The sequence below is a fragment of the Cuculus canorus genome, chromosome 38 (assembly GCF_017976375.1).
Source record: "Cuculus canorus isolate bCucCan1 chromosome 38, bCucCan1.pri, whole genome shotgun sequence".
NCBI lineage: Eukaryota > Metazoa > Chordata > Aves > Cuculiformes > Cuculidae > Cuculus > Cuculus canorus.
The window spans coordinates 720,720-745,980 of NC_071438.1; the positions used below are offsets into that span (position 1 = coordinate 720,720).

A 25,261-nucleotide genomic window follows, 5' to 3' on the forward strand; every position below is an offset into this window, starting at 1 on the left:
AGGCCCACCATGACATTCTTGAGGTCCACCATGATGTTCTCAATCCCTCCAGAAAGTTGTTGAGGTCCATCAAGATGTTCTCAATCCCTCTAGAAGGTTCTCCACGCCTACCATGACGTTCTTGAGACCCATCATGATGTTCTCGAGGTCCATCAAGATGTTCTTGAGCCCTCCAGAAGGTTCTCAACGTCCATCGTGATGTCCTTGAAGTCCATTATGAGGTTCTTGAGGTCCATCAAGATGTTCTCAAGCCCTCCAGAAGCTTCTCGAGGTCCACCATGATGTTCTCGAACCCTCCAGAAGGTTCTTGAGGTCCATCGTGACATCCTTGAGGCCCACCATGACGTTCTCGAGGCCCACCACGACGTTCCCGCGCCCTCCAGAAGGTTCTTGAGGTCCATCATGAGCTTCTTGAGGCCCATCATGAGGTTCTTGAGGTCCACCATGATGTTCTCAATTCCTCCAGAAAGTTGTTGAGGTCCATCAAAATGTTCTCAATCCCTCCAGAAGGTTCTCAACGTCCATCATGACGTCCTTGAAGCCCATCATGATGTTCTTGAGGTCCATCAAGATGTTCCTGAGCCCTCCAGAAGGTTCTTGAGGCCCACCATGATGTACTTGAGGTCCATCAAGATGTTCCCGAGCCCTCCAGAAAGTTCTTGAGGCCCACCATGACGTTCTTGAGGTCCATCAAGATGTTCCTGAGCCCTCCAGAAGGTTTTTGAGGTCCACCATGACGTTCTTGAGGTCGATCATGAGGTTCTTGAAGTCCACCATGATCTTCTCAATCCTTCCAGAAGGTTCTCACGGCCCATCATGGTGTTCTTGAGGTCCATCATGATGTTCTTGAGGCCCATCAAGATGTCCTCAATCCCTCCAGAAGGTTCTTGAGGTCCATCAAGATGTTCTCAATCCCTCCAGAAGCTTCTCGAGGTCCACCATGATGTTCTCGAGCCCTCCAGAAGGTTCTTGAGGTCCATCAAGATGTTCTCGAGCCCTCCAGAAGATTCTTGAGGTCCACCAAGATGTTCTCGAGCCCTCCAGAAGGTTCTTGAGGTCCACCATGACGTTCTTGAGGTCCATCAAGATGTTCCCGAGCCCTCCAGAAGGTTCTTGAGGTCCACCATGATGTTCTCGAGCCCTCCAGAAGGTTCTTGAGGCCCACCATGATGTCCTCGAGCCCCACCGCAGGTCCCTCATGGTGCCGCAGCTCCCCCGCGCACTCCTCCTGGTGCCGGCGACGTCCGCCACTCTCCGGCGTCGTTTCCTCGTGCGAGGCTGAGCTCGGCCAGGCTGTGCCGCAGCGCTCCGAGGGGACACCGAGCGCCGTTGTCACCGTCACCGCCGTCGCCGCCGCCATCATGGCCGCCGTGGCTGAGGTCCAGCGTGGCCAAGCGCGGCGCGTGCCGCGCCACCAACCGCAGCGACGCCTCCGTCACCTCCAGGCCCGCCAAGCGCAGCTCCACCAGATTGGCCAAACGCACGCGGCCTTCGGGGGGCGCTGCGCACAACGGCGCCGTCACCCGCGCCGCCCCCGACCCCAACGGACCCTCGGGGACCCCCAAGGGACCCTCTGGGACCCCAATATCCTCTCTGTGATCCACAATGGGCCCCCAATGGCCCCTCTGGACCTCCAATGGCCTCTCTGGGACTCCAATATCCTCTCTGTGACCCCCAATGGCCCCTCTGGGACCCACAATGGACCCCCAATGGCCCCTCTGGACCTCCAATATCCTCTCTATGACCCCCAATGGCCCCTCTGGGACACCAATATCCCCTCTGTGATCCACAATGGCTCCTCTAGGACACCAATATCCTCTCTATGACCCCCAATGGCTCCTCTGTGACCCCAATATCCTCTCTATGACCCCCAATGGCCCCTCTGGGACCCCAATATCCTCTCTATGACCCCCAATGGCCCCTCTGGGACCCCAATATCCTCTCTATGACCCCCAATGGCTCCTCTGGGACACCAATATCCTCTCTGTGACCCCAATGTCCCTCCCGGGAACCCCAATGTCCCCTCTGGGACCCACAAGGGACCCCCAATGGCCTCTCTTGACCTCCAATGGCCCCCCTGAGACCCCCATAATCCTCCCTGAGACCCCCAAAGTCCCCCCTGAGACCCCCATAATCCTCCCCGAGACCCTCATATCCCCCCAAAATCCCCCCAAAACCCCCATAATCCCTCGAGACCCCCAAAGCCCCCCCCGAGACCCCCAAAGTCCCCCCTGAGACCCCCAAACTCCCCCCCAAGACCCCCATAATCCCCCAAACTCCCCCCCCAGACCCCCATATCCCCCCAAAGTCCCCTTGAGACCCCCATAATCCCCCCTGAGACCCCCATATCCCCCCAAAGTCCCCCCTGAGGCCCCCAAAGTCCCCCCTGAGACCCCCAAACTCCCCCCCGAGACCCTCATATCCCCCCAAAGTCCCCCCTGAGACCCTCATAATCCCCTCTGAGACCCTCATATCCCCCCAAAATCCCCCCCAAGACCCCCATAATCCCTCCTGAGACCCCCAAAGTCCCCCCTGAGACCCTCATATCCCCCCATAATCCCCCCCTGAGACCCCCATTTCCCCCCAAAATCCCCCCTGAGACCCTCATATCCCCCCAAAGTCCCCCCTAAGACCCCCATAATCCCCCCTGAGACCCCCAAAGTCCCCCCTGAGACCCCCAAACTCCCCCCCGAGACCCTCATATCCCCCCAAAGTCCCCCCTGAGACCCTCATAATCCCCTCTGAGACCCTCATATCCCCCCAAAATGCCCCCCAAGACCCCCATAATCCCTCCTGAGACCCCCAAAGTCCCCCCTGAGACCCCCATATCCCCCCAAACTCCCCCCCCAGACCCCCATATCCCCCCAAAATCCCCTTGAGACCCCCAAACTCCCCCCAAAGTCCCCCCATATCCCCCCAAAGTCCCCCCCAGACCCCCATAATGCCCCCAAAGTCGCCCCCCAAGCCCCCCCTCCGTACCGTGGCGGGGGTCGTGGGGCAGCAGGAGCTCTCGCAGCCGCGTGTCCGACAGCTCCGGCACCCAACGCAGATCCAAGAGCCGCAGCGACGCCAACGGCGCCGACCCCAGCGCCGACACCGCGCCCCACGAGCAGCCGCTCAGCACCAACTCCCGCAGCCCTGGCGGCACCCGCGGCCTCAGCGCCAAAACGCACCCAAACCCACCCGAAACGCACCCAAACCCACCCGAAACGCACCCAAACCCACCCGAAACGCACCCAAATCCACCCGAAACGCACCCAAACCCACCCGAAACGCACCCAAACCCACCCGAAACGCACTCAAACCCACCCGAAACGCACCCAAACCCACCCGAAACGCACCCAAACGCACCCGAAACGCACCCAAATCCACCCGAAACGCACCCAAATCCACCCGAAACGCTCCCAAACCCACCCGAAACGCACCCAAACCCACCCGAAACGGAACCAAACCCCCCCCGAAACGCACCCAAACGCACCCGAAACGCACCCAAAACGCACCCAAACCCACCCGAAACGCACCCAAACCCCCCCGAAACGCACCCAAACGCACCCGAAACGCACCCAAACGCACCCGAAACGCACCCAAACCCACCCGAAACGCACCCAAACCCCCCCGAAACGCACCCAAACCCACCCGAAACGCACCCAAACCCACCCGAAACGCACCCAAACCCACCCGAAACGCACCCAAACCCACCCGAAACGCACCCAAACCCACCCGAAACGCACCCAAACCCACCCGAAACGCACCCAAATCCACCCGAAACGCACCCAAATCCACCCAAACACACCCAAACCCACCCGAAACGCACCCAAAACGCACCCAAACGCACCCAAACCCACCCGAAACGCACCCAAACGCGCACGAAACGCACCCAAACCCACCCGAAACGCACCCAAACCCACCCGAAACGCACCCAAATCCACCCGAAACGCACCCAAACCCACCCGAAACGCACCCAAACCCACCCGAAACGCACCCAAACCCACCCGAAACGCACCCAAACCCACCCGAAACGCACCCAAACCCACCCGAAACGCACCCAAACCCCCCCGAAACGCACCCAAACCCACCTGAAACGCACCCAAACCCACCCGAAACGCACCCAAACCCCCCCCGAAACGCACCCAAACCCCCCCGAAATGCGCCCAAACCCCCCCGAAACGCACCCAAACCCCCCCGAAACGCACCCAAACCCACCCGAAACGCACCCAAACCCACCCGAAACGCACCCAAATGCACCCGAAACGCACCCAAACCCTCCCGAAACGCACCCAAACCCTCCCGAAACGCACCCAAACCCACCCGAAACGCACCCAAACGCACCCGAAACGCACCCAAACCCACCCGAAACGCACCCAACCCCCCCCGAAACGCACCCAAATCCACCCGAAACGCACCCAAATCCACCCAAACACACCCAAACCCACCCGAAACGCACCCAAAACGCACCCAAACGCACCCAAACCCACCCGAAACGCACCCAAACGCGCACGAAACGCACCCAAACCCACCCGAAACGCACCCAAACCCACCCGAAACGCACCCAAACCCACCCGAAACGCACCCAAACCCCCCCGAAACGCACCCAAACCCACCCGAAACGCACCCAAACGCACCCGAAACGCACCCAAACCCACCCGAAACGCACCCAAACCCACCCGAAATGCACCCAAACCCACCCGAAACGCACCCAAACCCACCCGAAACGCACCCAAACCCACCCGAACGCACCCAAACCCACCCGAAACGCACCCAAACCCACCCGAAACGCACCCAAACCCACCCGAAACGGAACCAACCCCCCCAAAACGCACCCAAACGCACCCGAAACGCACCCAAACTCACCCGAAACGCACCCAAACCCGCCTGAAACGCACCCAAACCCACCCGAAACGCGCCCAAACCCACCCGAAACGCACCCAAATCCACCCGAAACGCACCCAAACCCACCCGAAACGCACCCAAACCCACCCGAAACACACCCAAACGCACCCGAAACGCACCCAAACGCACCCGAAACGCACCCAAACCCACCCGAAACGCACCCAAACCCACCCGAAACGCACCCAAACCCTCCCGAAACGCACCCAAACCCACCCAAACGCACCCAAACCCGCCCGAAACGCACCCAAACCCACCCGAAACGCACCCAAACCCACCCGAAACGCACCCAAACCCACCCGAAACGCACCCAAACCCACCCGAAACGCACCCAAACCCACCCGAAACGCACCCAAACCCACCCAAATCCACCCAAAATGCAACCAAAATCGGCCCAAATCCACCAAAACCGCATCCAAACGCGCCCGAAACAGTGTTTTGGAGTGTTTTCGGGTATTTTTGCCATTTTTAGGGTGTTTGGGGTATTTTGAGGGGTGTTTTTGGGGTGTTTCAGGGTGGTTTTGGGGTGCTTTTGCCATTTTTGGGGTGTTTTTGGGTGGTTCTGGGGTGTTTTGGGGTGTCTTTGCCATTTCTGGGCTGTTTTTGTAACTTTCGGGGTCTTTTTGGTCTGGTTTTGCCGTTTTCAGGGTGTTTTGGGGGTATCTTTCCTGGTTTTGGGGTGTTTTTGCCGTTTTCGGGGTGTTTTTGGTGGTGTTTTCAGAGTGTTTTTGCCATTTTGGGGGTGTTTTCGGGATGTTTTTGCTGGTTTTGGGGTGCTCAGGGGTGTTTTTGGGGTGCTTCGGGGGCATTTTCAGGACTTTTCGGGGTGTTTTTGGGGTGTTTGGGGGCGTTTTCGGGGTGCTCAGGGGCGGTTTTGGGGCGTTTTGGGGGTTTTTGTGCTGTTTTGGGGGCGTTTTCGGGGCATTTCGGGGCATTTTTGTGGTGTTTGGGCTGTTTTTTGGGTGCCGGATTCCGTTTTCAGGGCGTTTTCAGGGTCTTTGAGCTGTTTTCGGGGTCTTTGGCCTGTTTTTGGGGTGCTAGGGTCTGTTTTGGGGCCGTTTTTGGGGTGCCGGAGGCCGTTTTCAGGGTGCTCAGGTCCGTTTTTGGGGTGCCGGAGTCCGTTTTCGGGGTGTTTGGGCTGTTTTTGGGGTGTTTTCGGATTGTTTTTGGGGTGCCAGGGTCCATTTTTGGGGTGCTGGGGGCCATTTTCGGGGTGCCGGGGTCCGTTTTTGGGGTGCTGGGGTCCATTTTTGGGGTGCCGTGGGCCATTTTCAGGGTGTTTGGGCCGTTTTCAGGGTGTTTTGGGCCATTTTTGGGCCATTTTTTGGGGTGTTTGGGGCATTTTTGGGCCATTTTTGGGGTGCTGGGGTCCGTTTTCGGGGTGCCAGGGTCCATTTTTGGGGTGTTTGGGCCGGTTTTGGGGTGCCGGGGTCCGTTTTCGGGGTGCTGCGGACCATTTTAGGGCTGTTTTCGGGCCATTTTCGGGGTGTTTGGGCCGTTTTTGGGGTACTGGGTGCCATTTTTGGGGCGTTTTCGGGGTGTTTGGGCCGTTTTCGGGGTGCTGGGGTCCATTTTTGGGGTGCCGGGGTGCGTTTTCGGGGTGTTTGGGCCGTTTTCAGGGTGTTTGGGCCGTTTTTGGGCTGTTTTAGGGGTGCCGGGCTCCATTTTCGGGGCACCGGGGTCCATTTTCGGGGCGCCGGGGGCCGTTTTTGGTGTGTTTGGGCCATTTTTGGGGTGTTTGGGGCCGTTTTTGGGGTGCCGGGGTCTGTTTTTGGGGTGCTGTGGGCCATTTTCGGGGTGTTTGGGCCGTTTTCGGGGCGTTTTTGGTGTGTTTGGGGCCGTTTTTGGGCTATTTTTGGGATGTTTGGGGCCGTTTTTGGGCCGTTTTTGGGGTGTTTGGGGCTGTTTTCAGTGTGTTTGGGGCATTTTTGGGGCCGTTTTTGGGGTGTTTGGAGCGTTTTCAGGGGGTTTGGGCCGGTTTTGGACCGTTTTGGGGGCGTTTGGGGCCGTTTTCGGGGTGTTTGGGCCATTTTTGGGATGCCAGGGTCCATTTTTGAGGTGCCGGGGTCCATTTTCGGGGTGTTTGGGCCGTTTTCGGGCCGTTTTTGGGGTGTTCAGGGGCATTTTTGGGCCGTTTTTGGTGTGTTTGGGGCCGTTTTTGGGGTGTTTGGGGCATTTTTGGGGCCGTTTTTGGGGCACTGGGGTCCGTTTTCGGGGTGTTTGGGGCATTTTTGGGGTGCCGGGGTCCGTTTTTGGGGTGCCGGGGTCCGTTTTCGGGGTGTTTGGGCCGTTTTTGGGCCGTTTTTGGTGTGTTTGGGGCCATTTTTGAGGTGTTTGGGGCTGTTTTTGGGGTGTTTTGGGGGTACCAGGGCCGTTTTTGGGGCGGTTTTGGGGCGCCGAGGGCTGTTTTTGGGGTGCTGGGGGCCATTTTCGGGGTGTTTGGGCTGTTTTCGGGCCATTTTTGGGGTGTTTGGGGCCATTTTTGGGCTGGTTTTGGTGTGCTTGGGGCCGTTTTCGGGGTGTTTGGGCCATTTTTGGGGTGCCAGGTCCATTTTTGGGGCGCCGGGGTGTGTTTTGGGGGTGTTTGGGCCGTTTTCGGCGTTTTTGGGGTGTTTGGGCTGGTTTTGGGGTGCTGGGGTCCGTTTGGGGGTGCCGGGGCCGTTTTTGGGGTGCCAGGGTCCATTTTTGGGGTGCCCGGGTCTGTTTTTGGGGTGCCGGGGTCCGTTTTCAGGCCGTTTTTGGGGTGTTTGGGCCGTTTTTGGAGTGTTTGGGCCGTTTTTGGGCCGTCTTTGGGGTGTTTGGGCCGTTTTTGGGGTGTTTTCGGGGCGCCGGGTCCGTTTGGGTGTGCCGGGGGCCGTTTTCAGGGTGCTGGGGTCCATTTTCGGGGTGCTGGGGTCCGTTTTTGGGGTGCCATGGGCCATTTTCGGGCCGTTTTTGGTGTGTTTGTGCCGTTTTTGGGCTGGTTTTGGGCTGTTTTCGGGGTGTTTGGGCCGTTTTTGGGGTGTTTTCGGGGCGCCGGGTCCGTTTTTGGGGTGCCGGGGTCCGTTTTTGGGGTGCCGGGGTGCGTTTTTGGGGCGCCGGGGTCCATTTTCGGGCCGTTTTTGGTGTGTTTGGGCCGTTTTTGGGGTGTTTGGGCCGTTTTTGGGCCGTTTTTGGGCCGTTTTGGGCGTTTTTGGGGTGTTTTTGGGGCGCCGGGGTTTGTTTTTGGGGCGCGGGGGTGCGTTTTTGGGGCGCTCTCACCGTGCAGGCGGGTGACGAGCCAGGAGAGCTGCTTGCGGGAGACGCGGGTCCAGCTGAGGTCGAGCGCCGCCGGTTGGCGCCGAACGACGCCGCTGAGCATCGGCGCCGTAATGGCCGCGCGGCCGCTCAGGTCGATGCGCGTCCACAGCCGGCGGTCGCAGCACCTGCCCGCGCACCACTGCTCCCAGTATGGACACACCGGCACTCCCAGTATGGCCCCACCGGGGCTCCCAGTATGGCTACAGGGCTCCCAGTGCCCTCCCAGTATGGCTGCAGGGCTCCCAGTATGGCCACAGGGCTCCCAGTGCCCTCCCAGTGCCCTCCCAGTGCTCCCAGTATGGCTGCAGGGCTCCCAGTGCCCTCCCAGTGCCCTCCCAGTATGGCTATGGGGCTCCCAGTATGACCATAAAGCTCCCAGTATGCCCAGTATGGCCACAGGGCTCCCAATATGGCCACACCAGTGCTCCCAGTGTGGCTATAGTGCTCCCAGTATGGCTATAGTGCTCCCAGTATGGCCGCAGGGCCCCCAGTGCCCTCCCAGTACTCCCAGTATGGCTACAGGGCTCCCAATATGGCCACACCAGTGCTCCCAGTATGGCTATAAGGCTCCCAGTATGGCCACAGGACTCCCAGTATGGCTATAGGCCTCCCAGTATGGCTATAGGGCTCTCCCAGTGCTCCCAGTATGGCTGCAGGGCTCCCAGTGCCCTCCCAGTGCTCTCCCAGTGCTCCCAGTATGGCTACAGGGCTCCCAGTATGGTCACAGGGCTCCCAATATGGCCACACCAGTGCTCCCAGTATGGCTATAGGGCTCCCAGTATGGCCGCAGGGCTCCCAGTATGGCTATAGGGCTCCCAGTATGGCCGCACAGCTCCCAGTATGGCTATAGGGCTCCCAGTATGGCTACAGGGCTCTCCCAGTGCTCCCAGTATGACCACAGGGCTCCCAGTATGGCCACAGGGCTCCCAGGGCCCTCCCAGTATGGCTACAGAGCTCCCAGTATGGCTACAGGGCTCCCAGTGCCCTCCCAGTGCCCTCCAAGTGCTCTCCCAGTATGGCCACAGGGCTCCCAGTATGGCTATAGGGCTCCCAGTATGGCTATAGGGCTCCCAGTATGGCTGCAGGGCTCCCAGTATGGCTACAGGGCTCCCAGTATGGCCACAGTGCTCCCAGTGCCCTCCCAGTGCCCTCCCAATGCTCTCCCAGTATGACCACAGGGCTCCCAGTATGGCCACAGGGCTCCCAGTATGGCTTCAGGGCTCCCAGTATGGCCACAGGGCTCCCAGTGCCCTCCCAGTGCCCTCCAAGTGCTCTCCCAGTATGGCTACAGGGCTCCCAGTATGGCTATAGTGCTCCCAGTATGGCTACAGGCCTCCCAGTATGGCTATAGTGCTCCCAGTATGGCTACAGGGCTCCCAGTATGGCTACAGGGCTCCCAGTATGGCTATAGGGCTCCCAGTATGGCCACAGAGCCCCCAGTGCCCTCCCAGTGCTCCCAGTAAGGCCCCTAAGCCCTAAAACCACCACTACGGAGCCCCATAGCCCTCCCAGTGCCCTCCCAGTGCCGTCCCAGTGCTCCCAGTAAGGCCCTTAAGCCCTAATACCACCACTACGGAGCCCCGTAGCCCTCCCAGTGCCCTCCCAGTGCCCTCCCAGTGCTCCCAGTAAGGCCCCTAAGCCCTAATACCACCACTACGGAGCCTCATAGCTCTCCCAGTGCCCTCCCAGTGCTCCCAGTAAGGCCTCTAAGCACTAAAACCACCACTACGGAGCCCCGTAGCCCTCCCAGTGCCCTCCCAGTGCTCCCAGTAAGGCCCTTAAGCACTAAAACCACCACTACGGAGCCTTATAACCCTCCCAGTGCCCTCCCAGTGCCCTCCCAGTGCTCCCAGTAAGGCCCCTAAGCACTAAAACCACCACTACGGAGCCCCATAGCCCTCCCAGTGCCCTCCCAGTGCCCTCCCAGTGCTCCCAGTAAGACCCCTAAGCCCTAATACCACCACTACTGAGCCCCATAGCCCTCCCAGTGCCCTCCCAGTGCCCTCCCAGTGCTCCCAGTAAGACCCCTAAGCACTAAAACCACCACTACGGAGCCCCATAGCCCTCCCAGTGGCGTCCCAGTGGCGTCCCAGTGCTCCCAGTAAGGCCCCTAAGCACTATTACCACCACTATGGAACCTTATAACCATCCCAGTGTCCTCCCAGTGCCCTCCCAGTGCTCCCAGTAAGGCCCCAAAGCACTAATTACGCCACTATAGAACCTCGAGGCTCTCCCAGTGCCCTCCCAGTGCTCCCAGTAAGGCCCTTAAGCCCTAATACCACCACTACGGAGCCCGTAGCCCTCCCAGTGCCCTCCCAGTGCTCCCAGTAAGGCCCTTAAGCCCTAATACCACCACTACAGAGCCCCATAGCCCTCCCAGTGCCCTCCCAGTGCCCTCCCAGTGCTCCCAGTAAGGCCCCTAAGCCCTAAAACCACCACTACGGAGCCCCATAGCCCTCCCAGTGCTCTCCCAGTGCCCTCCCAGTGCTCCCAGTAAGGCCCCTAAGCCCTAATACCACCACTACGGAGCCTCATGGCCCTCCCAGTGCTCTCCCAGTGCCCTCCCAGTGCTCCCAGTAAGGCCCTTAAGCCCTAAAACCACCACTACGGAGCCCCATAGCCCTCCCAGTGCCCTCCCAGTGCCCTCCCAGTGCTCCCAGTAAGGCCCCCAAGTACTAAAACCACCACTATAGAGCCCCATAGCCCTCCCAGTGCCCTCCCAGTGCCCTCCCAGTGCTCCCAGTAAGGCCTCTAAGCCCTAAAACCACCACTATGGAACCTTATAACCATCCCAGTGCCGTCCCAGTGCTCCCAGTAACGCCCCTAAGCACTATTACCACCACTACGGAGCCCCATAGCCCTCCCAGTGCCCTCCCAGTGCCCTCCCAGTGCTCCCAGTAAGGCCCCTAAGCACTAATACCACCACTACGGAGCCCCATAGTCCTCCCAGTGCCCTCCCAGTGCTCCCAGTAAGGCCCCTAAGCCCTAAAACCAGCACTACGGAGCCCCATAACCCTCCCAGTGCCCTCCCAGTGCCCTCCCAGTGCCCTCCCAGTGCTCCCAGTAAGGCCCATAAGCACTAAAACCACCACTACAGAGCCCCGTAGCCCTCCCAGTGCCCTCCCAGTGCCCTCCCAGTGCTCCCAGTAAGGCCCCTAAGCACTAAAACCACCACTACGGAGCCCCATAGCCCTCCCAGTGCCGTCCCAGTGCCCTCCCAGTGCTCCCAGTAAGACCCCTAAGCACTAAAACCACCACTACGGAGCCCCATAGCCCTCCCAGTGGCGTCCCAGTGGCGTCCCAGTGCTCCCAGTAAGGCCCCTAAGCACTATTACCACCACTATGGAACCTTATAACCATCCCAGTGTCCTCCCAGTGCCCTCCCAGTGCTCCCAGTAAGGCCCCAAAGCACTAATTACGCCACTATAGAACCTCGTAGCTCTCCCAGTGCCCTCCCAGTGCTCCCAGTAAGGCCCTTAAGCCCTAAAACCACCACTACGGAGCCCCATAGCCCTCCCAGTGCCCTCCCAGTGCCCTCCCAGTGCTCCCAGTAAGGCCCATAAGCCCTAATACCACCACTACGGAGCCCCGTAGCCCTCCCAGTGCCCTCCCAGTGCCCTCCCAGTGCTCCCAGTAAGACCCCTAAGCCCTAAAACCACCACTACGGAGCCCCATAGCCCTCCCAGTGCCCTCCCAGTGCCCTCCCAGTGCTCCCAGTAAGGCCCTCAAGCACTAAAACCACCACTACGGAGCCCCATAGCCCTCCCAGTGCCCTCCCAGTGCCGCCCCAGTGCTCCCAGTAAGGCCCTTAAGCCCTAAAACCACCACTATAGAGCCCCGTAGCCCTCCCAGTGCCCTCCCAGTGCCCTCCCAGTGCTCCCAGTAAGGCCCATAAGCACTAAAACCACCACTACGAAACCCCATAGCCCTCCCAGTGCCCTCCCAGTGCCGTCCCAGTGCTCCCAGTAAGGCCCCTAAGCACTATTACCACCACTATGGAACCTTATAACCCTCCCAGTGCCCTCCCAGTGCCGTCCCAGTGCTCCCAGTAAGGCCCCTAAGCCCTAAAACCACCACTACGGAGCCCCATAGCCCTCCCAGTGCCCTCCCAGTGCCCTCCCAGTCCTCCCAGTAACACCCTTAAGCACTAAAACCACCACTACGGAGCCCCGTAGCCCTCCCAGTGCCCTCCCAGTGCCCTCCCAGTGCTCCCAGTAAGGCCCCTAAGCACTAAAACCACCACTACGGAGCCCCGTAGCCCTCCCAGTGCCCTCCCAGTGCCCTCCCAGTGCTCCCAGTAAGGCCCTTAAGCACTAAAACCACCACTACAGAGCCTCATAGCCCTCCCAGTGCCCTCCCAGTGCCGCCCCAGTGCTCCCAGTAAGGCCCCTAAGCCCTAATACCACCACTACAGAGCCTCATAGCCCTCCCAGTGCCCTCCCAGTGCTCCCAGTAAGGCCCCAAAGCACTAATTACGCCACTATAGAACCTCGTAGCCCTCCCAGTGTCCTCCCAGTGCCCTCCCAGTGCTCCCAGTAAGGCCCTTAAGCCCTAAAACCACCACTATAGAGCCCCGTAGCCCTCCCAGTGCCCTCCCAGTGCCCTCCCAGTGCTCCCAGTAAGGCCCTTAAGCACTAAAACCACCACTACGAAACCCCATAGCCCTCCCAGTGCCCTCCCAGTGTCGTCCCAGTCCTCCCAGTAAGGCCCTTAAGCACTAAAACCACCACTACGGAGCCCCGTAGCCCTCCCAGTGCCCTCCCAGTGGCGTCCCAGTGCCCTCCCAGTGCTCCCAGTTGCCGTACCAGCGGCTCCAGGTGCGGCAGACGCGCATGCAGACGCAGAGCTCGCGGGCCGAGAGGTGGGCGAAGACTCGGAGCCAAAGGTCCCTTTGGAGGACGTGAGCGGCGCCGGTGGCCAACGGGAGGCGGTCGGGATCCGGCGACGCCGGCGGCGGGCGGATCACGTGACGTTCCAACCGCGCCGGCGGCCGCGGCGACGATACCAAAGGCCACGGGCGAAGGCGTCGCGACGGAGAAGGCGCCGGAAGGCCGCGAGGACAACAAATGGCGGCGGTGGCGGCGATGGGAGGGCGAGAGGGGACATCGTGGCGGTGACCGTCGTCGTCGTCGTCGTCGTCGGGAGGAGAAGAACCGCCGGAATCGGAGCCGGAGGTGGAGGTGGTGGTCGGAGGGAGGCGCTCCAGGAGGCGGCACATCTGGCGGAAGCGCTCCAGGCGTTCCCGTTGGCGCGAGAGGGCCTGAGGAGGAGTTTGGGGGCGTTCCGAGAAGGTTTGGGGCGTGAGGAGAACCTCAAAGAGGTTCTGGAGGACATCGGGAGAAGGTTTGGGGCGTGAGGGGAACCTCAAAGAGGTTCTGGAGGACATCGGGAGAAGGTTTGGGGCGTGAGGGGAACCTCAAAGAGGTTCTGGAGAAGATTGGGAGAAGGTTTGGGGCGTGAGGAGAACCTCAAAGAGGTTCTGGAGAACATCGGGAGAAGGTTTGGGGCGTGAGGAGAACCTCAAAGAGGTTCTGGAGGACATCGGGAGAAGGTTTGGGGCGTGAGGAGAACCTCAAAGAGGTTCTGGAGGACATCGGGAGAAGGTTTGGGGCGTGAGGGGAACCTCGAAGAGGTTCTGGAAGACATCGGGAGAAGGTTTGGGGCGTGAGGGGAACCTCAAAGAGGTTCTGGAGAACATCGGGAGAAGGTTTGGGGCGTGAGGAGAACCTCAAAGAGGTTCTGGAGGACATCGGGAGAAGGTTTGGGGCGTGAGGAGAACCTCAAAGAGGTTCTGGAGGACATCGGGAGAAGGTTTGGGGCGTGAGGAGAACCTCAAAGAGGTTCTGGAGGACATCGGGAGAAAGTTTGGGGCGTGAGGGGAACCTCAGAGAGGTTCTGGAGGACATCGGGAGAAGGTTTGGGGCGTGAGGAGAACCTCAAAGAGGTTCTGGAGGACATCGGGAGAAGGTTTGGGGCGTGAGGAGAACCTCAAAGAGGTTCTGGAGGACATCGGGAGAAGGTTTGGGGCGTGAGGGGAACCTCAAAGAGGTTCTGGAGGACATCGGGAGAAGGTTTGGGGCGTGAGGAGAACCTCAAAGAGGTTCTGGAGGACATCGGGAGAAGGTTTGGGGCGTGAGGGGAACCTCAAAGAGGTTCTGGAGGACATCGGGAGAAGGTTTGGGGCGTGAGGAGAACCTCAAAGAGGTTCTGGAGGACATCGGGAGAAGGTTTGGGGCGTGAGGGGAACCCCAAAGAGGTTCTGGAGGACATCGGGAGAAGGTTGGGGGCGTGAGGAGAACCTCAAAGAGGTTCTGGAGGACATCGGGAGAAGGTTTGGGGCGTGAGGAGAACCCCAAAGAGGTTCTGGAGGACATCGGGAGAAGGTTTGGGGCGTGAGGAGAACCTCAAAGAGGTTCTGGAGGACATCAGAAGAAGGTTTGGGGCATGAGGGGAACCTCAAAGAGGTTCTGGAGGACATCGGGAGAAGGTTTGGGGCGTGAGGAGAACCTCAAAGAGGTTCTGGAGAACATCGGGAGAAGGTTTGGGGCGTGAGGAGAACCTCAAAGAGGTTCTGGAGGACATCGGGAGAAGGTTTGGGGCGTGAGGGGAACCTCAAAGAGGTTCTGGAGGACATCGGGAGAAGGTTTGGGGCGTGAGGAGAACCTCAAAGAGGTTCTGGAGGACATCGGGAGAAGGTTTGGGGCGTGAGGAGAACCTCAAAGAGGTTCTGGAGGACATCGGGAGAAGGTTTGGGGCGTGAGGAGAACCTCAAAGAGGTTCTGGAGGACATCGGGAGAAGGTTTGGGGCATGAGGGGAACCTCAAAGAGGTTCTGGAGGACATCGGGAGAAGGTTTGGGGTGTGAGGAGAACCTCAAAGAGGTTCTGGAGGACATCGGGAGAAGGTTTGGGGCGTGAGGGGAACCTCAAAGAGGTTCTGGAGGACATCGGGAGAAGGTTTGGGGCGTGAGGGGAACCTCAAAGAGGTTCTGGAGGACATCAGGAAAAGGTTTGGGGCGTGAGGAGAACCTCAAGGAGGTTCTGGAGGACATCGGGAGAAGGTTTGGGGCGTGAGGGGAACCTCAAAGAGGTTCTGGAGGACATCGGGAGAAGGTTTGGGGCGTGAGGGGAACCTCAAAGAGGTTCTGGAGGACATCGGGAGAAGGTTTGGGGCGTGAGGGGAACCTCAAAGAGGTTCTGGAGGACACCGGGAGAAGGTTTGGGGCGTGAGGGGAACCTCAAAGAGGTTCTGGAGGACATCAGGAGAAGGTTTGGGGCGTGAGGAGAACCTCAAAGAGGTTCTGGAGGACATCGGGAGAAGGTTTGGGGCGTGAGGAGAACCCCAAAGAGGTTCTGGAGGACATCGGGAGAAGGTTTGGGGCGTGAGGAGAACCTCAAAGAGGTTCTGGAGGACATCAGGAGAAGGTTTGGGGCGTGAGGAGAACCTCAAAGAGGTTCTGGAGGACATCGGGAGAAGGTTTGGGGTAGAGGGGAACCTCAAAGAGGTTCTGGAGGACATCAGGAGAAGGTTTGGGGCGTGAGGGGAACCTCAAAGAGGTTCTGGAGGACATCGGGAGAAGGTTGGGGGACATTGGGGGACATTGGGGGGATTTGGGGGGACATTGGGGGGATTTGGGGGTACATTGGGGGGACACAGATAGACATTAAGAGATATGGGGGGACATTGGGGGGATATGGGGGGACATTGAGGGATTTGGGGGTCATTGGGGGGGATATGGGGGGACATTAAAGGATTTGGGGGGACATTGAGGGGACACTGTGGGACATTGGGGGATTTAGGGGTACATTGGGGGACACTGAGGGGATATGGGGGACATTGGGGGATTTGGGGGGACATTGAGGGATTTGGGGGGACATTGGGGGGACATTGAGGGATTTGGGGGTACACTGAGGGATATGGAGGAACATTGGGGTCCATTGGGGTATATAGGGGGACATTGGGGGACACTGAGGGATTTGGGGGTACACTGAGAGATATGGGGGGACATTGGGGAGACATTGGGGGGACTTTGGGGGGACATTAAAGGATTTGGGGGGACATTGGGGGACATTGGGGGGACTTTGGGGGGACATTAAAGGATTTAGGGGGACATTGGGGGACACTGAAGGACATGGAGGGATTTGGGGGTACACTGAGAGATATGGAGGGGACATTGGGGTACATTGGAAGGTATTGGGGGGCCATGGGGGGATATTGGGGGGACATTGAGGGGATATTGGGGGGATATTGGGGGACACTGGGGGGATATTGGGGGCCATGGGGGGATATTGGGGGACATTGGGGGATATTGGGGGGACATTGGGGGATATTGGGGGGATATTGGGGGGCCATGAGGGGATATTGGGGGACATTGGGGGATATTGGGGGGCCTTGGGGGGCTATTGGGGGACATTGGGGGATATTGGGGGGCTATGGGGGGACATTGAGGGACACTGGGGAGATATTGGGGGACATTGGGGGGATATTGGGGGACACTGGGGAGATATTGGGGGGACATTGGGGGATTTGGGGGTACACTGAGAGATATGGGGGGACATTGGGGAGACATTGGGGGGACATTGGGGGACATTAAGGGATATGGGGGGATATTGGGGGGACATTGGGGGATTTGGGGGGACATTGAGTGATTTGGGGGTACACTGACGGATACGGAGGAACATTGGGGTACATTGGGGGATATTAGGGGGACATTGGGGGACACTGAAAGATATTGGGGGGCCATGGGGGGATATTGGGGGACATTGGGAGATATTGGGGGGCCCTGGGGGGATATTGGGGGGCCATGGGGGGCTTTGGGGGGGTCTCACCTCGGAATCGGGGGTTCGGGGTTCGGGGGGGGCCCCCCCGGGGGGCTGCGGCGCCCCCCACGGCGCCACATCCGTTACCTGTGGGGGGGGGGGGGACACAAAAGGGGGGGACCTTCAGCACCCCAAGATCGGGGGGACCCCCAAATTAGGGGGGGGGCAAAGAAAAAGGGGGGGGGGACCCCCCCAAAAATAGGAAAGGGGGGGAGGGGAGAAGCGTCACCCCAAAAAAATCTTCACCTTTTTGGGGTCGGGGTCCCTCTTGCGTTTTGGGGGGGCCCCGTCGGGGGGGGCGCCCCCCGCTTTGCGTTTGGGGGGGGCCTCGTCTGCACCCCAACCCCCCCCAGAGCCGGGGGCCTGCGGAGAAAAGGGGGGGCAGCGGGGGGGACCCCAAAAAATAACCCCCCCAAAATGCCCCCCAGGACCCCCCAAAATCCCCCCCAAACTCCTCTGCACCCCCAAAATGCCCCCCAGGACCCCCCCAAACCCCTCTGCACCCCCAAAATGCCCCTCAGGACCCCCCAAAACCCCTCTATCCCCCACAAATACCCCTCCAGGACCCCCCAAAATCCCCCCCAAACCCCTCTGCACCCCCAAAATACCCCCCAGGACCCCCCAAAATCCCCCTCAAACCCCTCTGCACCCCAAAAATGCCCCCCAGGACCCCCCAAAATCCCCCCCAAACCCCTCTGCACCCCCAAAATGCCCTCAGGACCCCCCAAAACCCCTCTGCACCCCCAAAATGGCCCCCCAGGACCCCCCAAAATCCCCCCCAAACCCCTCTGCACCCCCAAAATGCCCCTCAGGACCCCCCAAAACCCCACCCAAACCCCTCTGCACCCCCAAAATGCCCCCCAGGACTCCCCAAAATTCCCCCCAAACCCCTCTGCACCCCCAAAATGGCCCTCAGGACCCCCCAAAACCCCTCTTCCCCCCACAAATACCCCTCCAGGACCCCCCAAAATCCCCCCCAAACCCCTCTGCACCCCCAAAATGCCCCTCAGGGCCCCCCAAAACCCCTCTATCCCCACAAATACCCCCCCAGGACCCCCCAAAATTCCCCCCAAACCCCTCTGCACCCCCAAAATGCTCCTCAGGACCCCCCAAAACCCCTCTATCCCCCACAAATACCCCTCCAGGACCCCCCAAAATCCCCCCCAAACCCCTCTGCACCCCCAAAATGCCCCCCAGAACCCCCCAAAATCCCCCTCAAACCCCTCTGCACCCCCAAAATGGCCCCCAGGACCCCCCAAAATCCCCCCCAAACCCCTCTGCACCCCCAAAATGCCCCCCAGGACCCCCCAAAATCCCTCTACCCCCCACAAATACCCCTCCAGGACCCCCCAAAATCCCCCCCAAACCCCTCCGCACCCCCAAAATGCCCCCCAGGACCCCCCAAAATCCCTCTACCCCCCACAAATACCCCTCCAGGACCCCCCAAAATCCCCCCCAAACCCCTCTGCACCCCCAAAATGCCCCCCAGGACCCCCCAAAATCCCTCTGCACCCCCAAAATGCCCCCCAGGACCCCCCAAAACTCCTCTGCACCCCCAAAATGCCCCCCCAGGACCCCCCAAAATCCCCCCCAAACCCCTCTGCACCCCCAAAATGCCCCTCAGGACCCCCCAAAACCCCTCTGCACCCCCAAAATGCCCCCCCAGGACCCCCCAAAACCCCTCTGCACCCCCAAAATGCCCCCCAGGACCCCCCAAAACCCCTCTATCCCCACAAATACCCCTCCAGAACCCCCCAAAATCCCCCTCAAACCTCTCTGCACCCCCAAAATGCTCCCCAGGACCCCCCAAAACCCCTCTGCACCCCCAAAATGCCCCCCAGGACCCCCCAAAACCCCTCTGCCCCCCACCTGCCGGCACTTGGGGCACTCCCAGCAGTTGGGGATCTCGGGGTTAATCAACGCCTCCGCGCACCCCATCTTTTTTTGGGGGGTAAAGAAGAAAGAAATTGGGGTCCCCACTAAGTTTTGGGGGTCCCCCAAATTCTTACGGGGGGTCCCCAAATAGGGGGGACGGCAAAAAGGGGACAGAAATTCCCATTTTAGGGCAAATTGGTGCAGTTTAAGGGGAATTTGGTCATTTTGGAGCGGATTTTTGGGGGGTGGGAAAGGGGGAACGCCCCAAAAATGGGGTCCTTTAAGCGGGGGGGTCCCCAAAATTGAGAAGGGGGTCCCCAAAACGAGGCAGAACCCCCCATTTTGGGGTGAATTCTGTCGTTTTAAGGAGAATTTGATCATTTTGGGGAAGAATTTGGGGATCTGAGAGGGATTTTTGGGGTGCGGGAAAGTGGGAACCCCCCAAAAATGGGGTCCTTTAAGCGGGGGGGTCCCCAAAATTGAGAAGGGGGTCCCCAAAATGAGGCAGAACCCCCCATTTTGGGGTGAATTCTATCATTTTAAGGAGGATTTGCTCATTTTGGGGAAGAATTTGGGGATCTGAGAGGGATTTTTGGGGTGCGGGAAAGTGGGAACCCCCCAAAAATGGGGTCCTTTAAATGGGGGGGTCCCCAAAATTGAGAAGGGGGTCCCCAAAACGGGGCAGAACCCCCCATTTTGGGTCGAATTCCATCATTTTAAGGAGGATTGCGGTGTTTTAAGGCGGATTTGCTCATTTTAAGGGCGATTTTTGGGGCGTAAAAGGGGTTTTGGGGGTGCAGTGAGGCGGGGAAAAAGGGGGGACCCCCCCAAAAGTGGGGTTCTCCATCTGACCTGGAGGCAGCGGGGGTGCACGATCTCCCCGCAGAGCGCACATTCCATCAGGGAGAGTTGGAAGCGCTGCTCCGAGCCTTCGGCCGCTTCCTCGCGTCCGGCTTCGCCGCAGGCGCCGCACACGGCCGTGTGGGGCAAAACGGGCTGAGGGGAACCCCGAAATCAAAGGGGGGGGACCCCCAAAATCGGTGAGGGGGGAGGGGACCCCCAAATGTACACAGCTCCCCTAAAACTACCCCAGGGATGAACCCACAAATCATTACAGAGTGCAATGAAAGAGCCTTTCGATGCCCTTCGAAGAAGCAGGAGAGGAGCGGGAAAGAAGTTGGGGACCCCCAAAATCAGCCCGGGGACCCCAAAATTAGTCCGGGAACCCCAAAGCAGCCCAGGGAGCCCCAAAAGCAAACCAGGGAGCCCCAAAAGCAGCCCAGGGAACCCCAAAAGCAGCCAAGGGAGCCCCAAATTCAGCCCGGGGAGCCCTAAAAGCAAACCAAGGAGCCCCAAAATCAGCCAAGGGAGCCCCAAAAGCAGCCCGGGGACCCCCAAAGCAGCCCGGGGAGCCCCCAAATCAGCCCAGGGACCCCCCAAACCCTCCCGGGGACCCCCAAACCACCCCAGGGACCTCTCAAACCACCCCAGGGACCCCCCAAACCACCCCAGGGACCCCTCAAACCACCCCAGGGACCCCTCAAACCCTCGCAAGGACCCCCCAAACCACCCCAGGGACCCCCCAAACCACCCCAGGGACCCCATAGGGACCCCCCAAACCCTCCTGGGGACCCCCGAATCCCCCACAGGGTCCCCCAAACCACCCCAAGGACCCCTCAAACCACCGCAGGGACCCCCCAAACCACCCCAGGGACCCCCTAATTCCCCACAGGGACCCTCAAACCACCCCAAGGACCCCTCAAACCCTCGCAGGGACCCCCCAATCCCCCACAGGGACCCTCAAACCATCCTAAGGACCCCTCAAACCACCCCAAGGATCCCCAAAACAGCTCCAAACCACACCAAGGACCCTCCAAACCACCCCGGGAACCCCTCAAACCACCCCAAGGACCCCCCAAACCTTCCCAAGGACCCCCCAAACCACCCCAAGGCCCCCCCAATCCCCCACAGGGACCCCCAAACCACCCCAGGGACCCCTCAAACCCTCCCGCGGACCCCCTAATTCCCCACAGGGACCCCTCAAACCACCCCAGGGACCCCTCAAACCACCCCAAGGATCCCCAAAACAGCTCCAAACCACACCAAGGACCCTCCAAACCACCCCGGGGACCCCTCAAACCACCCCAGGGACCCCCAAACCACCCCAAGGACCCCCTCAAACCATCCCAAGGACCCCCCAAACCAACCCAGGGACCCTCAAACCACCCCAAGGATCCCCAAAACAGTTCCAAACCATCCCAAGGACCCCCTAATCCCCCACAGGGACCCTCAAACCACCGCAGGGACCCCCCAATCCCCCACAGGGACCCTCAAACCACCCCAAGGACCCCCTAATCCCCCACAGGGACCCTCAAACCACCGCAAGGACCCCCCAAACCACCCCAGGGACCCCCTAATCCCCCACAGGGACCCTCAAACCACCCCAAGGACCCCCTAATCCCCCACAGGGACCCTCAAACCATCCCAAGGACCCCTCAAACCACCCCAGGGCCCCCCCAAACCCCTCCTGGGGCCCCCCCGAACCCCCTCTGCGGCTCACGGCTGTGCACTGTCGGAGCAGACAGGACTGTTTCATGCGCCCGGGCCCCCCGAATTTTTTCATGTCTCGGCAGAAGTGGCACTCCCCGCACTCGGAACGCAGGCAGGCCCGGCACCTCCGGCACCGCGTCCGGCGCCGCCGAGCTCCTGCCCCGGCCCCGCGGCTCCGCATTGGCCCCCGCTGCCGCTACGCCGCCCTGGGGGGGGGGAAAAAGGGGGGGGGATACCCGCGTGAGAAGGGGACCCCGAGATGGGGGGAGGTGGCGGGGGGTTTGGGGGGATTTTGGGGGGGTCCTGGGGGGCGTTTGGGGGGGAGCAGAGGGGTTTGGGGGGGATTTTGGGGGGCATTTGTGGGGAGCAGAGGGGTTTGGGGGGGATTTTGGGGGGCATTTGTGGGGAGCAGAGGGGTTTAGGGGGGTCCTGGGGGCATTTGGAGGGGGGCAGAGGGGTTTGGGGGGGATTTTGGGGGAGATTTGGGGGGACAGAAGGGTTTTGGGGGGATTTTGGGGGGTCTTGGGGGGCGTTTGGGGGGGGACAGAGGGGTTTGGGGGGGATTTTAGGGGGCATTTGTGGGGAGCAGAGGGGTTTGGGGGGATTTTGGGGGGTCTTGGGGGGCGTTTGGAGGGGAGCAGAGGGGTTTGGGGGGTCCTGGGGGGCGTTTGGAGGGGGGTAGAGGGGTTTGGGGGGGATTTTGGGGGGCGTTTGGAGGGGAGCAGAGGGATTTAGGAGGGTCCTGGGGGGCATTTGTGGGGAGCAGAGGGGTTTGTGGGGATTTTGGGGGGTCCTGGGGGGCGTTTGGGGGGGGGAAGAGGGGTTTGGGGAGGATTTTGGGGGAGATTTGGGGGGGCAGAAGGGTTTTGAGGGGATTTTGGGGGGTCTTGGGGGGCGTTTTGAGGGTGGCAGAGGGGTTTGGGGGGGATTTTAGGGGGCATTTGTGGGGAGCAGAGGGGTTTGGGGGGATTTTGGCGGAGATTTGGGGGGAGCAGAGGGGTTTGGGGGGGATTTTGGGGGAGATTTGTGGGGAGCAGAGGGGTTTGGGGGGGATTTTGGGGGTCCTGGGGGGCGTTGGGGGGGGGAAGAGGGGTTTGGGGGGGATTTTGGGGGGCATTTTGGGGGGGCAGAGGGGTTTGGGGGGGATTTTGGGGGAGATTTGGGGGGAGCAGAGGGGTTTGGGGGGGATTTTGGGGGAGATTTGGGGGGGCAGAAGGGTTTTGGGGGGGATTTTGGGGGGTCTTGGGGGGCGTTTGGAGGAGGGTAGAGGGGTTTGGGGGGGATTTTGGGGGGCATTTGTGGGGAGCAGAGGGGTTTGGGGGGATTTTGGAGGGTCCTGAGGGGCGTTTGAGGGGGGCAGAGGGATTTGGGGGGGATTTTCAGGGTCCTGGGGGGCATTTGTGGGGGGCAGAAGGGTTTTGGGGGGATTTTGGGGGGTCCTGAGGGGCGTTTGGAGGGGAGCAGAGGGGTTTGGGGGGATTTTCAGGGTCCTGGAGGACATTTTGAGGGAGGCAGAGGGGTTTGGGGGGTCCTGAGGGGCATTTTGTGGGGAGCAGAGGGGTTTGGGGGGATTTTGGGGGTTCTGGGGGGCATTTGGAGGAGGGCAGAGGGGTTTGGGGGGGATTTTGGGAGGGCAGAGGGGTTTGGGGGGGATTTTGAGGGGCATTTGGGGGGGGCAGAGGGGTTTGGGGGGATTTTGGGGGGTCCTGGAGGGGCATTTGTGGGGGGCAGAGGGGTTTGGGGGGGATTTTGGAGGGTCCTTGGGGGCATTTTGGGGGGACAGTTGGGCCAATGGGAGCGCTGGGACACAGGAATGAGGGGACATTGGGGGACACCAGAATAGGAACACAGGGGGACATTGGGGGGATATGGGGACACCAGAATGAGGGGACATTGGGGGACATCAGAATAAGAGAGGACATTGGGGGACAGCGGGACACCAGAATAGGGACACAGGGGGACATTGGGGGACCCCAGAATGAGGGGACATTGGGGGACATCGGGGGACACCGGAAGAAGGAGACATTGGGACACGGGGGGATATGGGGACACCTGAATGAGGGCTCAAGGGGACACGGGGACACCAGAATAGGGGGACATTGGGGGACATTGGGGGACACCAGAAGAGGGGGACATTGGGGGACACTGGGGGACACCAGAAGAGGGGGACATTGGGGGACACCAAAATGAGGGGACATTGGGACATGGGGGGATATGGGGAGACCAGAATGAAGGGACATTGGGGGACATTGGGGGACACCAGAATAAGGGTTCAAGGGGACAGGGGGACACCAGAATGAGGGGATGAGGGGACATTGGGGGACATTGGGGGACACCGGAATGAGAGGATATTGGGGGACATTGGGGGACAGAGGGACACCAGAATAGGGGGACATTGGGGGACATTGGGGGACATTGGGGGACACCAGAAGAAAGGGATGAAGGGACATTGGGGGACAGGGGGACACCAGGATAGGGGGACATTGGGGTACACCACAAAAAGGGGACATTTGGGGACACCAAAATGAGGGGACATTGGGACATAGGGGGATATGGGGACCCCAGAATGAGGGAACATTGGGGGACATTGGGGGACATTGGGGAACACCGGAATGAGGGGATATTGGGGGACACTGGGGGACAGGGGGGCACCAGAATAGGGGCACAGGGGGACATTGGGGGACCCCAGAATGAGGGGACACTGGGGGACACCGGAATGAGAGGATATTGGGGGACACTGTGGGACAGGGGGGCACCAGAACAGGGGGACATTGGGGGACATTGGGGGACATCAGAATGAGGGGATGAGGGGATATTGGGGGACATTGGGGGGGACACCAAAATGAGGGGACATTGGGGTACAGGGGGACACCGGAATAAGGGGATATTGGGGGACACCAAAATGAGGGGACATTGGGGTACAGGGGGACACCGGAATAAAGGGATATTGGGGGACATTGGGGGACACCGGAATGAGGCCATGGGGTGAAGGGGGACGCGGAAGGACACCCCCACCCCCCCCCGGGGGGGTTCCCCTCCCGCCGCCTCACCTGCAGCCGCGTCGCGGAGGCGGGAGCGGCGCCATAGCGGTGGTGAGGGGGGGGGGAGGGGGGGGCGGCGGGAGATGAAGGGCCCCCCCCCAAACCGCCCCCCCCCCCTTCCTCCGCCCCTCAACGGGATTGAAGGGGGGACACGGTTCAAAGAGGGGGTTCAGGGGGTGAAGGGAGGGGTGGGGATTTCCCCCCCCGTGAGAGGGGGCGAACGGCGGGAGGGCGAGAAGGGGGCGAGCCAAGATGGCGGCGGCGGCGGCGGCGCGGGGAGAACGAGGGGGACCTCCACCTCCTTGCGGCGTGCGACCATAGAGTTGGGGAAAGGAGGCGTGACCATAGAGTTGTGGGGGGAAAGTGCGTGGAAAGCAATGGGGAAAGGCGGTCCGCCGAGATGCCTAGAGAGGCAGCGTAGGGGGGGGGGGAGGCGCGTCTTGCCGCGTGCGATCATAGAGTTGGCTAAGAGGGATTTAAGCCATAGGGAAAGGGAGGTCTTCTGAGATGCCTAGAGAGGCCACGTAGTGGGGTTCTTGGCGCGTCGCAGCGCCTCCAACCATAGAGTCCGCGTAAAGGGCTTTAAGATAGAGGAAAAGACGGTTTTCCGAGGTGCCTAGAGAGGCCCTACAGGGCTTGAAGAGGAATCTCTGCTCTCCTCGAGCCATAGAGTCGCTTTAGTGTTGGGGGGAGAAAGCCGTAAAGAAACGTGGTTCAAAGGGTCTGAGCCGTAAAGTCGGTTTAGAGGGTGAAAACCATAGAGATTCCGCTGCTCTGGTCCTCCAGGCCGGCTAGAGTGGCTCTATGGGGG

The 25,261-nt window shown here is 60.4% G+C and overlaps 1 protein-coding gene and 1 long non-coding RNA gene across 2 annotated transcripts; one reads left to right on the forward strand and one right to left on the reverse strand.

Moving 5' to 3' along the window:
• On the forward strand, positions 1-1,251 carry LOC128850105 (uncharacterized). Its single transcript, XR_008447551.1, has 3 exons — positions 1-271; positions 934-1,068; positions 1,110-1,251. It is a non-coding gene; the product is annotated as an uncharacterized LOC128850105 (long non-coding RNA).
• FBXL19 (F-box and leucine rich repeat protein 19) lies at positions 1,062-24,512 on the reverse strand. The gene is made up of 10 exons (XM_054053082.1): positions 24,460-24,512; positions 21,420-21,615; positions 19,712-19,855; positions 18,854-18,922; positions 17,231-17,347; positions 16,994-17,071; positions 12,972-13,426; positions 8,128-8,291; positions 2,980-3,138; positions 1,062-1,501 (listed from the first exon to the last, which is right to left on the reverse strand). The coding sequence occupies exons 2-10, from the start codon at positions 21,588-21,590 to the stop codon at positions 1,197-1,199; spliced, it is 1,662 nt and encodes a 553-aa protein (XP_053909057.1). The 5' UTR covers positions 21,591-21,615; positions 24,460-24,512; the 3' UTR covers positions 1,062-1,196.
• Between the last annotated feature and the right edge of the window lie 749 nt (positions 24,513-25,261).

What these genes read in the sequence shown, in the direction of transcription:
- FBXL19 (XM_054053082.1), bottom strand. Translation starts at nt 21,590, where the DNA reads ATGCGGAGCCGCGGGGCCGGGGCAGGAGCTCGGCGGCGCCGGACGCGG. An exon ending in TGCCGCACCTGGAGCCGCTG is followed by an intron (nt 8,292 to 12,971) that starts GTACGGCAACTG and finishes GTGCGCGGGCAG; the next exon opens with GTGCTGCGACCGCCGGCTGT. An exon ending in GCCCCACGACCCCCGCCACG is followed by an intron (nt 1,502 to 2,979) that starts GTACGGAGGGGG and finishes CGTTGTGCGCAG; the next exon opens with CGCCCCCCGAAGGCCGCGTG.